Below are 17,866 nucleotides of genomic sequence, written 5' to 3' on the forward strand. Positions count from 1 at the left end.
GAGGGCAATTCAATTAAGCATGAACTGTTCCCTTTGCTAAGCAGGGTCTGCCCTGGTTTGCATTTGGATGGGAGACCACATGTATACATTGCTGTAAGGTATTCCCCTTAGGGAATGGGGCCGTAGACCAGTGGTAGAGCATCTGCTTGGCAAGCAGGAGGTCCCAGGTTCAACCCCTGGCAGCATCTCCAGGTAGGGCTGGGGAAGACTCCTGCCTGGAACCTTGGAGAGCTGCTGCCAGTCAGTGTAGACAATATTGAGCTAGTTGGACCAAGGGTCTGACTTGGTATAAAGCAGCTTCCTGTGTTCCTATGTTATGTATACACATTTTATTCAGGGCAATGACCAGCCCTGTTTGGTCTCTCCATCACCCCGTGTGAACTGAGAGAACCTCTTAGAACACCTCCAAACTTCCTGGCACTTCATGAGAAGATTGGAAATGATGATCAAGCATCCACACCATGACTGATATTCTCATTGTGAGCTTGCCTGATAAACATCTGAGGAATCTCACAGTCATCTGGAACACAGTCTGAAGACCAGTATCATGGACTGGCCACTATTGGGTAAGGTAAGAATGGAAAAGCTTGTCTCATTGGCATAGAGTCAACAACTAAGGCTTAAACAGATACAATTATAACAATGCAGGATAACCCTAACAAAAATATGCACACGATCGGGGTGAAGAAATGTTGGCTCAGTTTATCAGCCCGACAAAATATTTTACTTGTCAAACTATGTTGGTACATTGCTCATCAGAACTTTTTTCACTCATCAGGCATCATTTTTCACTCGTCACAGACTAGTGGATTTCTGTAGCCCTGCACATGATACAGGCCAGAATCTAGGAACTCCTTACCTATGTTGCAGAGATTGTACCACATACTGTTGATATATAGAGCAAGGGTGCACCAGTGAAGTGAGAAAGCAGCCTAACAGATCGTCACACTAACTGCAGCCATGTAGTAGGGAAGAAGCCATTTCTGACACCCTCCCCTGAAAATGTCCCTGAGGGTTGCACAGTTCTCAGGGATATATTTCTGGGTGGTACAGAGGGCTTCCTGGGGAAGGGGAAGGCTTCAAAGATTGTCGCATCCCACTGTACCTGCACAATTAGCTGATAAGTTCCGTTAGGCTGCTCTTGATCTGTATGTCAATCACTGACACAAACTGAATAAAGACGGCTTAAAATCACCATGCTTAACCCTTGCAAAGAACAGCATCTAGACTAATTTAGGATTAAATCCCATTGAAATGTAATAGGACTTGAGAGTCATGACTGACATCTCATTGATTTCAATGTTGCTTAGTCATGACTAGCCTTGATGCTGTCCAGTATAGTGGTCACTGATAAAAACAGAAAAAATGTTTGAGGAAACATGTTTGAGATCAAGGAAACATGTTTGAGATTCTAGTATAACAAATAAACCTTTAGCTCACCCTAGAAAGAACCATCTGTCAAACAATTATCAGCCTATTTCTTAAGCAGATAGTAATACAGTAGTAACATTTCTGGATTACACTTTTTAAAAAGATTCTTCCCTCTGCAACACACAAGGTTGGCTATGTGATAGTTGGATACTAATACAAGTCTTTTAGAAGCTCTTGATTTAAGAAGTAGAAAAGTCACACAGAATGACAGTTCCAAACTTCTGAGACCCAAAATCTGTTGGTGTGGAAGTTTGCAAAATTTTCAGACTCACAGAACTCTTTGTCATTAAACAAAATTATCCAGGTTCAAAAAAGAAAGAAAAAGAAAGACTCAGAAAATCTTTAAAGCATGTGTAAGAGCATGGCAGAAATGCCACAAATAAATATGTAGGAAGCATGAGCTGGAACATTTGAGGTGGCAGAAATCTAACCAGTCTTGAAACCAAAGGAGTTATATACATGAATACTTGAACACATTTTGTCTCATTCTTTTTGCTATGTGAACTGCTATTTTATTTAAAATATTTATGCCCCATCCTACCAGTATACGACTGCTCAGGGTGGCTCACAAAATTAACATAGATGAAATATAAACACAGATGAAATATAAAACAAAAAACTTTGAGAACATTTTTGTTGAAAAGCAGTATTAACATATTTCTAATAATACAAACACTAATACTAAATGCACCTTCCCTCCGATACATCACCCATAGAATTTTCTCTCCAGAATCACTCCGTACACCTTCTCAAGCAGAATGGAACAACATGGGCACATCAGCAAACTCACAGGAACACAGGAAGCTGCCACATACTGAGTCAGATCATTGGTCCATCTAGCTCAGTATTGCCTACACAGGGACTGGAAGCGACTTCTCCAAGGTTGCAGGCAGGACTCTGTCCCAGCCCTATCTTGGAGATGCTGCCAGGGAGGGAACTTGGGACCTAGATGCTCTTCCCAGAGCAGCCCCATCCCCTAAGGGGAATATCTTACCATGCTCACACATTCATTTCAGATAATATGGAAAATCTTTAACCTCGAAAAGTGGGGCAGGACAAGGAGAGCTTCAGGTTGGGCACCATGAGCAAAAAAAGAGGAGAGATTTAAATTTGTTTACATGGGAAGTAGGGGCCTACTCTGGTTTCAAAGGAATGCCGGTTTAAGTCAGGGGCCCCCTGCCTTTCCTCACAGAGCCCTGCCTTTCGATTCTTCACCAAGATCAGTGAAATTTCATCAACACTCCATCTTTTAAAAAATAATAAGGGGGTGAGGGGCAAGCTCTCTCTGATATACTCAACTCCTGACTCAAATAACCCACTCAGCTCCAGGGCTGCAGTCTGATGATGATGATGATGATGCATGCATGCAGCAATCCTTGCCGAAGCAAAGCGATGAGACGTCAGCTCAGCGACAGACCCTCTGCTTGCATGCAGCGGGTCCCAGGTCCGACCCCGGGCGGCACCTCCAGGCAACAGGAACGGGCGAGACCCCTGCCTGAAGCCTTGGAAGGAGCTGCTGCCAGCCAGTGCAGACGGTACTGAGCCAGACGGAGCAATGGCCTGACCCGCTAGGCAGAAGGCAGCTTGTCCCTCTGGGGCCAGTCAGTGCCTGGAGTCTCATACGGGAAGGCTCTGGTAGGTGAAGGGGGACGCATTAAGAGCTCCAGCACACGCTTCCCGTGCATGGCTCAGTCTGCCCCCCCCCCGCCCCACATCCTCCTCCAAAATTCAAGATCCACCCCCCCCCACTCAGAATGCAAATACCTCTGTGCCCCCACAGGAGAGCAGCTCAGGCCTCCCTCCACCCCCAGTATCCCCCCCCCCCACAAAAGACCCCTTCCTCCCTAGCCAGCCAGATTCCCCTCACGCAGCCTCAGCTGCTTCACCCCACAAAACAAAACAAACACAGCTCCCTGCCCTGCCCTGCCCTGGGCAGGTCAGACCCACCAGACCCAGGGGGCCCTCCTCCTCCCGGCACCCCCCTCCAGGGAGCCGAGAGCCGCTCGCCTCGCCCCCCAGTCCCCTCCCCACTGACCTGGCTGCGCTGGGGCTCTCCCTCCGTCCCTCCTGCCCTCCCTCCCTCCCTCCCTCCTGCCCGAGACGTGGCGCTGCTGCGGCGGCAGCGGGAGAGCCCAAGGAGGCGGTGCTACCTCTTTTTCCTTCCCCTCCGGAAACGCCTCCCCCGCGTTACCAGCCAGCCCCGGGGGGGCGGGGTGTCTCCCCTCCCCACCCCACCCGCAAAGCTCCCTCGGTGTGCTAAACCGGGAAGGGGAGAAGGGGGAGGAAACCCAGGAGCGTGGCCCACAAGGGGTGAGGGATGGGGCGTGGGGCGGAACGGGAACGAGGAGGGCTGCGTTTCCCCAGGGGCGGACGGCTTACTCAGCCGGACTATCCGGGAGGGACAGCTGCTTGCCTCTCTTTGATATTTTAAGCAGGAATGGTATAGTTGATAGGGGTTTGGGGGCAGAAAACGAAAAGGAGCTTCATTTAACCATACTGAGCATGCGCCAATGCTTTTGAGCATGCTCAGATGCACAGTGTGCCACTCGTGGATGGATAGGGCGAAGTGACACTCCAATGGAAATCTGAGAGAGGTTTTGGGCAGGAAACGGAAAGGAGCTTCATTTGACCATACTGAGCATGCTCCGGTGCTTCTGAACATGCTCAGAATGATGCGCGCAGTGGGTGACTCGTGGATAGATGATGGACACAGCGGGGAAAGTGATGCTCCCCTGTCAGCTTCAGCCCGACGCTGCGCAGCCTCTGGACGGAGAAGCAAGAAGCAGCCCCGCGACCAGCACCGTGTCCCCCGGGCCAGGGTCTCCCCCGGGCCGGTGTGTGCCTGCAGAGGAAGGTTGCTGCAGGCTTAGATGGCGAAGATGCTGCGGAGGCGGCTCTGAGGCTAGTCTTTTCCTCATGTTACCCTAGTTTTAACTGTCACTTTGTTTGTTTGTTGGTCATATTTTTATACCGCCTGCTCTGTGCATCTCTAGGCGGGGTACAACATTTAAAAGATCTAGAAGTCACTTAGTCTTAACTGTCATTGTATGTATTTGTTTATCGGATAAGATGGTATAAGGGCGATGAGATCCGCCTTTCCACACTTCAAAGCAACCCCCCCCCAATGATCTTCTTTAATATGCAACTGAAAGTTGAAAAAAAATTCAAAAGTTTAAAAAGCTAAACCACAGATGTCGCAAAACAGCAAACGTTTCGAGGTAAGGCATCATCCTCAGTGCCATACAAAAGGGGCTGAGTCTGGTTCTTAAATACGGAGTTGTATCAAGGTATCAAGGCAGTGTGTGTACGCACTTGCATTTGCAGTGGGCCCTTCCTGATTCAACCTGAGCAGGATCTAAAATGAACTCCATGGACATTTTAAAAAACACCTACAACTTGTGTGTGTGTGTACACACGGACGCCTTTGAAGGAACGCCAGTCCTAGCTCCCAGTCCAACTCAGTGCTGATTTGCCCTTACTTTCTGTACGCAGATACTTTTGATTGATTGAGTGCTGTCAAGTTGGTGTCGACTCTTAGCGACCACATAGATTCTCTCCAGGATGACCTGTCTTCAACTTGGCCTTTAAGGTCTCTCAGTGGTGCATTAATTGCTGTCGTAATTGAGTCCATCCATCTTGCTGCTGGTCATCCTCTTCTTCTCTTTCCTTCAACTTTTCCCAGCCTTCTCAAGGGAGCAGATACTTTTACCCAAGGAGAATGTCTCCTCAAGGGTAGATGGGTTTGTAACCTCTTATTTCTCCCAGAGTACACATTCTAGCAACCAGCAGGGAGCTCAGCAGCCACTCAATATAAACGATATGCATTTAAGACACTAATATTTAGAAAACCATTTAAACCAGTTACATGTGTGGGTGTGAATATATGCAGCAAAACACAAAAATATAATCTCCTCAAAAGAATGTCCCAAAGCCTCACAGTAAGTATTTTCTGTGCCTGCTGTGTTGTAGCAACTAGCAACACAAATGTCCTTTCAGTCCATCCATTCTCAGTCCATGGAATCAATTTTGGCATGATGGAGACCCCAAAGGCAAAGGAATTGGGGCTCACAAAAGGAGAAGGGGGAAAAAACCCTAAGCCAAGCTTAGGGCATACAGCAAAGTACTTCTCTGTAATTCCCTCCAAGCAGTGCCCACGCCTCAACATCTGCTCCAGAAATGAAGGAAGAGGCCCACCCATATTTTCCAGAGGATCCTTGCTGAAGTTACAGGACTCTTTCAGGGTAGGCAGTTGGAAGATGACAACAAAACAAACAAAAATTAAAGCCTTGTAATGACTCAATGCAGGCCTTGACCATTTTTCTTTGGATCCAGGAGCCAACCCCAAAATTTAGAGGCCAGAAAGAGAACAAAAGTATTGGACTTGTTCATTAATTGTGTGTGTGTGTGTGTGTGTGTGTGTGTGTGTGTGTGTGTGTGTGTGTGTGTAAAAATGGGCTTTTCTTTTTTCCATATATATATATTTATATACAAGAGCAAAAACTGCCTGGGACAAATAAAGACTTTTTAAAAAAGAACTCTACCTCTGAATACCCAAGCCTAGGTGCTATGATTAAATTTCTAGGTGCCCTGGCTCCCTGGCACCTGGGATTCGTCAAGCTCTGCACTAATGCAAGCTGGATCAAGGCAGTCCAGAAAATCAACAATATGGCTTTAAATGATGTCTGGAAATTTGGAAAAACACAAACCAGCAAAGATGACACCTTTTGCTGCAATGCAAAGTTTGCAGCTCGTGCATACAACCTCGTGCGTCCTCTGAGCAACTTTTGATTAATAGTCCTAGTAACAAGCAAGTCACACTAGAGAAACACAGCTATGAGTCAGTTGGCAAATATAATTTGTGATTAACTGGAAAATGGGGGAAAGGGTAGGAAACCACTTCTGTCAGAGGTGGCCCAAGATACATTGGTGGCTGAAAAGGGGGTGGGGAAGGGGGGAGAGAGAGCTGCCTCCCCTGCACCCCCTGGTGGTTAAAAATATAATATTAAACTATATAACCGATACTGTTCTGCTTTTTGATCAACTTCTGCTCCTTGAGGTGTTCTGCCTGTGGTTTAAGTTCCCTTTTGCTTTCACTTAAAGAAGCAGCCCAGCTATGATTTGATTCCGGAGTGTACACTTTGTAATAAATGTATCCAAAACTTTGTGTATACAAAGGTGAAACTGAATGAAGTATGGAATTGAAATTAAGATAGGGAGGCATTGCTAATATTCCCAGAAGCAAGTAGTCTTTGTGAGGTTTTTTCTTCTAACCACATGGAATTCAGTGATGCATTCTCCCAGTTAAGTATGTATGTATTTAAGATAGTTATACCCCATGCCTCCAGTACTGCTTGGGGCCAGTGTGATATAGTGGTTAGAGTGTGGGACTAGGACCCTCAAAGCTGTTTAGATAACAAAAATAAGAAAATGGATTCCTGGTACCAGACAGACTCACAATCTTTAAAACAAAACATAAGGGAGACATCTGGAACAGATGCTGTGCTGGTATTAAATAGGAATGATTGCTTTCCTCCTACTGAATATAAGAGAACTGTCATTTAAAAGGTGCCACTATATCCAGTTAGCTGGTGTTATAGCATTCGATTATGTAAACAAGAGGATATTACTAGAGCCCTATTCACACGTCATGTTCAACACTTGTACAATCTGTATACAGGATACACAGGTAGAGATCTGTAAAGTGTGCTGTGGAGTCGGTGTCGACTCCTGGCGACCACAGAGCCCTGTGATTGTCTTTGGTAAAATACAGGAGGGGTTTACTATTGCCTTCTCCCGCACAGGATGAGATGATGCCTTTCAGCATCTTCCCATATTGCTGTTGACCAAGGGGGATTCAAACTGGCACCCTCATGCTTGCAAGCCAAGTCATTTCCCACTGCATCGTTAGGTAGAGAGATCTGTAGGCAGATACAATTATTCACATGTTATGTTGAACGCAGGTACAGCAGTATACTTCCTATCTGTATTTTGTATTCCAGGGGCTGTGTACCCAGTTTCACTTTTTAAATGAACACTGGTGCAGTCACTCACACAAACACATGTACCTGTGTAGAACAGGCATCTGAACACAGGTACAACATAACTTTCGAATAATGGCTTAAGTCTGCTAAGGGCCAGTTACATGATTTTAAGAGTATGTTCAGAAAGTTGGAGGGAGGGTAAGATACAAATGGGATAAATAAAACCCAGTGGTTGGGTTCACACACAACGCGGCACCACAGGCTCACTATAGGGATCCTGATGTCCGTAACTTAGACTTGAAGTGAGGAACAAATTCTGAGTTCCTGCAGCAAAATAGGACAGGATATGCCAAGATTGGTGGTCCCCTTTGCTAAGCAGGATTGCATTTGAATGGGAGACGACATGTGTGCACCGTAAGAAATTCCCCTTAGGGGAAGGGGCCACTCTGAGAAGAGCATCTGCATCCTTGCATGCAGAAGGTTCCCTCCCTGGCATCTCCAGACAGGATTGAGAGAGAGACTCCTGCCTGTAACCGCTGCCAGTCTGGGTAGACAATGCTGAGCTAGATGGACCAATCGTCTGACTCAGTATATGGCAGCATCCTATGTAACGTGCGCATGCACAATGGCCACTTCCAGTCTGCGATGTACTGAGGCGGCAAGGAGGTACGCTTCGAATCGGCCAAACCACCGGTCTTTTGGACCAGTTTGGAGGCCCATAAAAGGCCTCCGAACTGGTTCTGGGCACAGCCCACCCACATGCTGTCCCGTGTTTTATGGAGGCTGGATGAAAAGCCATCCCACCCAGATCCTAGCTCCCATATGTTCACCCTCCCCTCCTCGGTCTTTGCCAACACACAACCACCGATCAGCTCTGCTGCCTTGGCTGGGCACTGTTTAGGGTCATGAACAGGCTACTCTGTGTTTCAGGCTGGTTATCCAAATGGGAGAGTCCTTTTCCCCATGTGCAGAGCGCCAAGGCAGCAGAACCATCTCCAGGTTGCCAGGAATGTCCGACAAGACGAGGGAATAATCAAAGCCCACCGCATGTCTAAGCAAGACGCTCAGAACCTTGTCGCCATGGTGGTTTTCAAAGGCCTTGACTTATGACTGCCGCCTAGGAATGGCAAAACTGCGCGTGCCGAGCGGCTGGAGGGAGAATTACTGAGGAGGTTTGGCGGCAGCTTAAGCAAAGGGACAAACAGCATGTACTGGATCAATGGCAGCTGCTAGAAATCCTTGTTCAACAGCAGAATTGCTAGTTTCTTGGAGGGATTAGGGGGGGCTGTACTCAGTTGACCCCTGGAAAGGAATCCAGCTAACAAGGCCTGCGAGATCCTAAAAAAAGACCCACGGGCTTAAAACCTGTCTCCTTTCTCTGCTTTCCTCCTGCTCTGTGCTTGTCAGGGTATACCAATCCCATTATTTGCTTGTCTGGGGCCCTCTCCAGGCTTACATCCTCGAGACGCGGAGCTTGAGACAGAACTTTTTACTTCTGTCAGATTAAGACTTTTGTTTAAAGCATCTCTCTATCTCCCTTTGAATTCCCTGCCGGGCGGATTCTTCCAGGCTTAACATGTATTAACGTTGACGATCACGGCGGGGCGAGCGTAGGAAGGGCTGCATCTCAATTCGCCCCGCAAAGCGCAGATTAAGGGGAAGGCGGCAGAAGCACTCGGTTTCACAAAAGCCACTGTCAGATAAGCCGGCCTAAAAGAAGATTCTTTTCGAATGACAGTCCTCCGAAGGAAACACAGCAGGGAAGGTCGCCGGGTGGCATTTCATGCCCGATTGTGTGCCTGGGTTTGACACACCTTGCACAGGTATAGGGAGGAGAGCTGGTCTTGTAGCAAGCATGACTTGTCCCCTTTGCTAAGCAGGCTCCACCCTGGTTTGCATTTGAATGGGAGACTAGAAGTGTGAGCACTGGAAGATCTTCCCCTTAGGGGATGGAGCTGCTCTGGGAAGAGCATCTAGGTCTCAAGTTCCTTCCCTGGCATCTCCAAGATAGGGCTGAGTGTCTATCTTATGTTTCTTTTTAAGATTGTGAGCTCTTTGGGGACACGGAAACATTTTTAAAAATGCTTGCATGCATTCATTCATATAAACCGCTTTGGGAAGTTTTGTTCAAAAGCGGTATATAAATATTAGTCATAGTCATAGATGCTCTACCACTGAGCTAAAGCCTCATCCCCACAGAATTGCCAGGGATGTCGGGGAGAGTTCTAATAAATCCACTTCATGGGTTCCCTGATGTTGCTGTTAGTGAGCACTTTTTTTTAAAAAGGTAGACCAGTGTTTGCCATTATCTATCCTAAAAGGGTATGTGTTTGCCTTGTACTCTGTGATAGTAAGCAAATAAATAGCAAGGAAAATTCTCAACTTGCTTCTTGCTAGGACTGGCATCCAGTTAAAGAAATATTCACTGAGTAATCAAACGAGTTTGATTAGTGAGTAATCCCTCAACTAAATCTGCATACATGTGCATAATTAAAATTAAGGTGTGTTTTTTAAAGCACACTTTGGTTTTTCTTGGTTACAGCAGGTGCCATCTTGGAAGAGGTATTCCCCCTTTTAAAGTGTGCTGTCAAGTCGATTTTGACTCCTGGTGCCCACAGAGCCCTGTGGTTTTCTTTGGTAGAATACAGGAGGGGTTGACCATTGCCTCCTCCCGTGCAGTATGAGATGATGCCTTTCAGCATCTTCCTATATCCCTACTGTCTGACACATTACCAGCGGGGATTTGAACTGGCAACCTTCTGTTTGTTAGTCAAGCATTTCCCTGCTGCACCACTTAAGGTACCCTTCACTCTTACACAGGAAGAAATTAGTCTTCTGTTTTGGAAGAGGTGTCTCCCTTTCACTCTCACACTGGAGGAAATGCCTCTTCCATCTTGGAAGAGGTATTCCTCCTTCACTCTTGCACTGTCCCTCATTATGCATAATGTCCCTTATTTTGGGGATGAAATGTTGGTCCCTATAGGGACAGCATTTGTCCCTCATTTATTCAACAGCATATAATTCAATTACATATATGGCAATGATACTCAGGCTCTTGATTGCATACACCTCCCAGCCCCCCTCCCCAGGCCCCCACAAACCTGTGTTCTTCATTCTGGAACTTGTGTCCCTCATTCTGGCAATGAAATGTTGGCATCCCTACTTGCACAGGAGGGAATGCTTCTTCCAAGAGGATTTCTGTCACCTGCCATTTTCAAGAAACACATCTTAAAAATAATTAGCAGGCTTTTAAAAGGGGTTGCCTGGTTAACCAGGGGTACCTTAAAAGCATCATCTCATACTGCGCAGGTGGAGGCAATGGTCAACCCTTCCTCTGTTCTACCAAAGACAACCACAGGGCTCTGTGCTCCAGTCCAGGAATCAAAATCGACTTGTCGGCACACTTTACTTTACCTTTATAGTTGGTTTAAAAGGCTTGGATTTATTGGCTAAGTCAAACCAGTTAGCTGATTGTAGCCCTGCTGATTACCACCGTAGAAGAAGCAGGCTGTATCAGCCGTCTTACAAAACCTCCCTGTTCTGAGGTTCTCTTTCCGGTGTGGTGGCTGGTATGGCAAAGTTGTGCAGACTGGCGAGCGGGAAAGAGCCCTTTCTGTTAAGTCGGGACACCCACCCACCCACCCACCCACACACACACACACACCCCAAAAACAAATCCCAGTGGACCCTCCTAAGGTTGCTTGCCCAAATCTGGAGCCAGCATGCCCAGGATGGACTGAGGCACAGAAGAGGACCACCTCTCCCTCCTGGGCCCCCTGTTCTCCATCCATCACCCGCCGCCCCCGCTGAAGGTGATGCACGATGGGGGTGGGAAGGAAGAGAGAAATGGGCTGGGGGGGGGGAAGAGGTGGGAGGAAATCGAGAGCAGGAGGAGGAGGAGGAGGAGGGAGGAAGAGGGAAAGGGAGAGCAAAAGGAGGGCGGAGGAGGACCCGACTTGGGCGAGGGACGCATTGGGAGCAGCTGCGCGCCTGCCTCGCCGCCTCCTCCCGTCTGCCCAACGCACCAGCCACGCAGCAAGCGGAGTAGGATGGGCAGCGGCAGCAGGGCTCTCCCCTCGCCCCGCAGCAGAGCCGGCGGCTGGCTCCATCTGTTGACAGCTGCGGCAGCCGCGCTCTGCTTCGGCGGGGCAGAAGGCAAGGTAAAAAACAACAACCCCCAGCGGGCACGTCACCGAAGGCGGTGGGGAATCGCGCCCCGCTTAGTGCCGGGGGCTTAGATGGGGGGGGGGGGAGAAGGCAAGGCAAGCCCCCCTTCCCGGGGATGGCGGTGGGGTGGTCCCCCTCCCCCCCCTCCCCAGCCCTCTCGCCCCGATCCCTGGTTTGCGGGTCTCCACTGGGGTCCGCCGCCCAAGCGCCAGCGCGGCGGGCCGAGGGGATCGCGCTGGCGTGGTGCGCAGTTCCGCTCCTTCGAGCCCCGGCGCCGGAGGGGAGGGGAGGGGAGGGGAGGGGGCTTGCCCAGGCATGCCAGGCTGTTTGTGTGTCTCTCCGAGGGCTCGGCGGGGAGGAGGCGGAGGCCGCTTGGATTTGCAAATCCTGCCCATGTGGAGACGGGGAGGGGGGTGGAGAGGGGGAGGCGGGCGGCCGCCCCCGCCCTTCAAGTCGGAGTTCGAGGAGGGGGGGAGATGATCATCGGCGGCGGGGCGGCGGGGGGGGGGGTCAAGATATTTGGGGAGGGGGCCCCTCCGCCGCCGCGAGCCTCTGTGTCCCTCTGATCGGCCCCTTGTGCCCGCTTCCCCCGCCCCGCCCCGCTCTCCTGGGAATGAAGTCGTCGGGGCTTCTGGCCAGCAGCTCGGAAACGGGTTTCGCACACGCGCTGGAATCGGTGTCCTCGATGGAAAGCCGGGTTAAGCCTGGCGGGGAGGGAGAAGGAGCCGAGCCGAAGCTGAGCCAAGAATCCTCCACTTTGCAGGCACTACGGGCGGCTTTCTCATTCGGATCCAACTTTTCCCCGAGAGTTGAAGGCAGCTGGAAACTGCGCCGCCTGCTGGTGGTGTGCGCGCTTTTTTTTTTGCTTTTTTTTTGCCTCGGATCAAGCAGGTGGTGCAGGTTTCTTGTCTTGGCTGAAAAAACCTGGCCCACCTGTTTGATCCGAGGCAGGAGTTAATTGAAGGAAGTGGGTGTGCTGCTCCGGGGGAAGCGTGTGGTTGCCTGTCTCCAGCAGGCAAGGTTCCTCATACTCTGCGTCTCCCAGCCTTAAAGAGGTTGTAAAGGACAAAAGGCAGAATGTTTCAGGGTGGGAATTTGGCAGCGACAATAGTTGGATACTATAGTTATTTGGAAGGGATAGCTGATCTGATGTGGTGTGGAAAGTTACAAGGTGACGCTTTTCTTTCCTGGCATAAAGTGATGGGGCTCATTAATGCTGGCTTGTTATCAGGCTACTACTGCAAAGGCAGAGGAGCACAGCTAGTAAAAAAAAAGGTGGCAACCTTACTAGTATTGAGGATACACATGTTCGATTCCTGTTTGCTGCAAGATGTAGCTGTACCTGAGTGCAGAGCATCTGCTTTGCAGGCTCAAGGTTCCCGGTTCAGTCCTTGGCAGCATCTCCAGGTAGAGCTGAGGAAAGTTTCTCCCTGAAACCAAATGCAGCAGTAAGGATCACAAGAGAGCCAGCAGGAGAAAACAAAAAACAAACACACACACATATCCCTATTATGACAGCAGAGGGCTCCAATCCCTTCGGAATGAAACTGTCTTAAATTGCTGCCAGAAAGCCATTTGCAATAGGGCAGCTACCTGGAAAGGGATGGCAGAATCCTTGGGGCCACCGCAAAAGAGGCACTGTTCTAGGCTATTTTCTGTGGGTCCCCAGATGTTGTTGAGTTTCAGTCCCTGTTGTCCTGGAGATTATGGGAATTGTAGTCCGAGAACTTCCCAAGGTTGGGAAGCCTTGCAGATAAGACCTTTGCGGAGCTGCTCCCGAAACATTGACGCATTCACTGTTACATTGTCCACTTTATACTGATGAAAGAGATTTATTTTTATCTCCGTATCTGAAAGATCTCCAAAGCCGCTCAGTGGAGACAATTCTTATATGCTTATTAGAAGACAGGGACCCAACAATATCCCTGGCGGTTGCTAAATTTTGTTATACATTGACCTAACTAAGAGAAGCTGGAGCACAGCAATCGGTTACTGTCAAAGATTCCTGATTTTATATATTTGATGACATTTTAGACTTTGTTTCCATTATTGTTTTCTCTTTTTACTGTGTATATTCTGTGTATATTGATGTTTGATCTAAGATCGTAAATAAACAATAAAAATAATGAAAACTTCAGCCCCAGGACAGGATGCTGGTGGAAAGTTACAGGCGGCCGTGAATGGCAACTTCTAGAGAGAGGAGTTGTGTCATCCCATTTCAAAGTGGCTCCTGTCTACCACCTCAGGGACATTTCCAGTTAATCCAGGTCTCAGGCGATGCATTTTCTAAACCAAAGATACACTGTCTGTCTATAGCTGGAATGTATATAGGTTTTTTTAATGGGCAAGTTAGGAACATAGGCAGCTGCCATATACTGAGTCAGACCATTGCTCCATCTAGCTCAGTATTGTCTACACAGACTGGCAGCAGCTTCTCCATGGTTGCAGGCAGGAGTCCCTCTCAGCCCTGTCTGGAGATGCCAGGGAGGGAACTTGGAACCTTCTTTATGCAAGCATGCATAAAGAGCAGCCCCATCGCCTAAGTGGAATATCTGGCAGTGCTCACATATGTAGTCTCCTATTCAAATGCAAACCAGGGCAGACCCTGCTTAGCAAAGGGGACAATTCCTGCTTGCTCCCACAGGGCCAGCTCTTACGAGTTGTCTTGTTTCCCACCTGCCTCCCTAAAAAGCAGGGGAAGGGGGAAAGCAAGAGAATGTGCCTTTTTGGGTCCAGGATTTCCAGCTCTTGAAGCAAGCTGAGAAAGCTTGCCGTGTGGGATCACTCCCAAGCTCAGTGAAGTATTCAGAAATTTCAACTCCTAAACTATGTCTCTCAATTAGCAAAGAATGCAGTCTGATTAATAAAGTCTATGACATTTCGGCTATTAAGTCTCTAAAGCAACTGGCAGTGGAGCCGGCATCACAGCAGCTTGTCGTACTAAGGTCTCTTGCCAGTTCATCCAACCAAATAATGCCAGTGGAATCCGTACAGTGAATGATGGAGCCAGAGAGGGACAGGATAGGTGCTTCTGCATGGAACTGCTGAAGCGCTGCTGGTAGCCAGTAAACTCTACTGCAATTAGGAGAACTGAGGGAGGGGGAGTCAGATGAGCGGGGGGCAGGCGGGAACAGAGGCTCGATCAACTGTGTTCCAGTAATTGTTGCACCGCTGAACTCTCAGACTCCGTTTTCTGGATCAAATCGAAGGACAAACCTGTGTGGTGTCCCAACTCCGACAGCAAAGCAGCCAGAGGCTGTGGAGCTCTCAAGCAGGGTACAAAGAGGATGGTCTTCTGCTTCTAACTCTAGGAGGGGGTGCGCAGAGGCATGCTGCTGCGGAACATGGAGGTTCCATTTAGTTATCTGTTCAGAGCTGTTCTCTGTGAGCATGCTGTGCTTGCCCCAGGTTTTTGGGAGGCCCTCAGTGGGCCTCCTTAAAATGGCAGAAGGCAGCAAAAGCCCGGTCGGTTGTCACTCACCGACTCCCGTCTCACGGTGAGGATTGGGTCCAAAGGGAAAGGGCCATCGGGAGGAGGGATGGTGGCCACTACCCCCTTTCCAGGAATCGCTTCAGTTATTCAGTTGGCAACCCTACTCATTGCCACTGGATGGATAGTGAGTGGACAGCAATCTTGAGGGGGCTAAAATCAGTGGGAGACCTAAGGGGGTTGGCCTTAGGTCTTTGGGGACACCAAATGCAGGGCAGGGAGAGAGAAGAGGCAGTGTAAGCAGGAAGGCAGGATGGTATCTGCCATTCTTCTGAGCCTGCTGCCTGAAGACACTGCCTCACCTCACGTCTATGTGTGGGCCTTAGCTGATGCCTGGCCGTGCTGACTACTCAGAACAACACTTTGACAACACTCCCCTCCCCTTCTGTCTGGTGTGTTGGACAATATGGCTTCAGAACGTAAGGACAGCCCTGCTGGATCAGGCCCAAGGAGGCCCATCTAGTCCACGCAGTGGCCAATTACTTCTGAGGAGCCCACAGGCAAGAGGAGAGGACATGCAGCCCGCTCTCCTGCTGTTGCTCCCCTGCAACTGGTATCTAGAGCCAGCGTGGTGTAGTGGTTAGAGCGCTGGGCTAGCACCGGGGAGACCCGAGTTCAAATCCCCATTCAGCCATGATACTAGCTGGGTGACTCTGGGCCAGTCACTTATCTCTCTCAGCGTAACCTACTTCACAGGGTTGTTGTGAAAGTGAAACTCAAGTCTGTAGTACACCGCTCTGGGCTCCTTGGAGGAAGAGCGGGATATAAATGCAAAATCATCATGCCTCTGAGGCTGGAGGTGGCCCATAGCCACTAGACTAGTAGCCATTGTTAGACCTGTCCTCCATGAATGTGTCTTAGCCCCTTTGGAAGTCATCAGAGCTGGTGGCCCTCACCACATCCCGTGGCAAAGAATTCCATAGATTAATGATGCGCTGTGTGAAAAAGGACTTCCTCTTGTTGGTCCTAATTTTCCTGGAGGTTTTTCACACCCACCTTTTAGTTCGCGCCTCCTCCGGAATGGAGGGTGTACGTTCACATATCTGCCAAATTTACCCTGAAGTCCCTGTGAGCTATTGGGGAGTACTTCACACACAATTTGGTTTTTTTTAATTGCGTGTTAGAGTGTAGCCCGATTTATATCTTGGGTTTAAAAAAAAAATCCACTTTTTCGTCGGGTTTTTTGGGCAACTTCAAACTCGCAGAAAACCTGCAGTAAAGCTTGCTGTCTGGGAAGGCTCCTGGCAATCAGTTTAGGTGTTGCTCTTCCATAAAATCTCTACATACCTCCCTCCCTGCTTTTTGTGTGCAAACAAATTGAACATTAACAACTAGTTCATCCATGCTTCTCTCCCCCTCACCACTAGCTGGGGGAAAAAAAATTAAATTAAACTTAAGATGATTCATTCGTTCCCCACTTCCACCCCCAAGGACATTAATTTTAATCGAAGTTCATCCCTTCCATCACCAATTCTTAAACATTCGTTTGAGAATGCGAAAGAGCTCTTTGATTGATCTGACACATGTCTGGCTCATGCACACGCACGAAAATAGATCCCGCTTCCTCGTAATCAAGGCTTTCAAGTGATAAAATGGAATTTTCAAACGGTGTGATTGGCTATTATTCTTACATTTATATAATCCTTTTGAGGAGCTCCCTCTCTACCCTTGTCATAACCTTGTGAGGTAGGTCAGGCAAAGAGTGAGTGATAGGCCCAAGACAGCATGGTGTAGTAGTTAGAGTGTTGAGTTAGAACGGTGGAGATCTGAGTTCAAATCCACATTCAGCCATGAAACTCACTGGGTCAGTCACTTATCTCTCATGGGAACGTAGGAATCTGCCATCTACTGAGTCAGACCCTTGGTCCATCTAGCTCAGTATTGTCTGCACAGACTGACAGCGGCTTCTCCAAGGTTGCAGGCCGGAATCGCTCTCAGCCCTATCTTGGAGATGCTGCCAGTGGGGACGGGACTTGGAACTTTCTGCTCTTCCCTGAGCGGCCCCATTCCCTAAGGGGAATATCTTACAGTGCTCACAAATGTGGTCTCCCATTCAAACACAAACCAGGGCCTACCCTGCTTAGCAAAGGGGACAATTCATGCTTGCTACCACAAGACCAGCTCTCCTCCCTCAGTCAAGCCTACCTCACAGGACTGTTGTGAGGAGTAGCACAACCATGTATGTTTATCCACACAGGATAAACATACAACAGGGACTCCTTGAAGAAAGTTTGGGATATGAATGTAACAGTAAATAACTAAGCACACAGTGAGCTTCATGGTTGTGGGGATTTGAATATGGTTCTTCCCCAGTTCTGGTCAAACCTTCTAACTAGTATACCACACTGCCTCTCGGGGTTGGGGATTTCATGATCCTAAGCCAATCGTGACAAGAGAAAGAGAAAGCAGTGGCCAGAGTATCTGCCTCCTGCGATTCATTAATAGTCATGCACTATTAATAATTATTAATTATTTATTAAGGGAGGAGAGCTGGTCTTGTGGTAGCAAGCCTGACTTGTCCCCTTAGCTAAGCAGGGCCCACCCTGGTCGCATATGAATGGGACACTTGATGTGTGAGCACTGGAAGATATTCCCCTCAGGGGACGAAGCCGCTCTGGGAAGAGCAGAAGGTTCCAAGTTCCCTCCCTGGCTTCTCCAGGATAGGGCTGAGAGAGATTCCTCCCGGTAACCTTGGAGAAGTTGCTTCCAGTCTGGGTAGACAATACAGAGCTAGATAGACCTATAGTCTGACTCAGTATATGGCAGCTTCCTATGTCCCTGTGTCCCAGTGGTGTGC

General features: G+C 48.8%; 2 protein-coding genes across 3 annotated transcripts in view; one reads left to right on the forward strand and one right to left on the reverse strand.

Moving 5' to 3' along the window:
- Window positions 1-3,520, reverse strand: part of GOLGA3 (golgin A3) — a 43,517-nt gene extending 39,997 nt beyond the window's left edge. The window contains exon 1 of one of the 2 annotated variants that reach the window (XM_053279706.1): window positions 3,467-3,520. The gene's annotated coding sequence lies outside the window, so the exon portion shown is untranslated. Of the gene's footprint in view, window positions 1-3,378; window positions 3,397-3,466 lie in introns of those variants that run through there. The other variant, XM_053279707.1, reaches the window with a different exon arrangement.
- A 7,798-nt stretch (window positions 3,521-11,318) lies between these two features.
- The window catches only part of LOC128337948 (uncharacterized), a 45,450-nt gene continuing 38,902 nt past the window's right edge, over window positions 11,319-17,866 (forward strand). Inside the window, exon 1 of the mRNA XM_053279710.1 lies at window positions 11,319-11,572. Coding sequence (XP_053135685.1) covers window positions 11,462-11,572 — 111 coding nt within the window. The 5' untranslated portion in view covers window positions 11,319-11,461. The remainder of the gene's footprint in view (window positions 11,573-17,866) is intronic.

This window comes from Hemicordylus capensis, chromosome 15 (genome assembly GCF_027244095.1).
Source record: "Hemicordylus capensis ecotype Gifberg chromosome 15, rHemCap1.1.pri, whole genome shotgun sequence".
Taxonomy (NCBI): Eukaryota; Metazoa; Chordata; class Lepidosauria; order Squamata; family Cordylidae; genus Hemicordylus; species Hemicordylus capensis.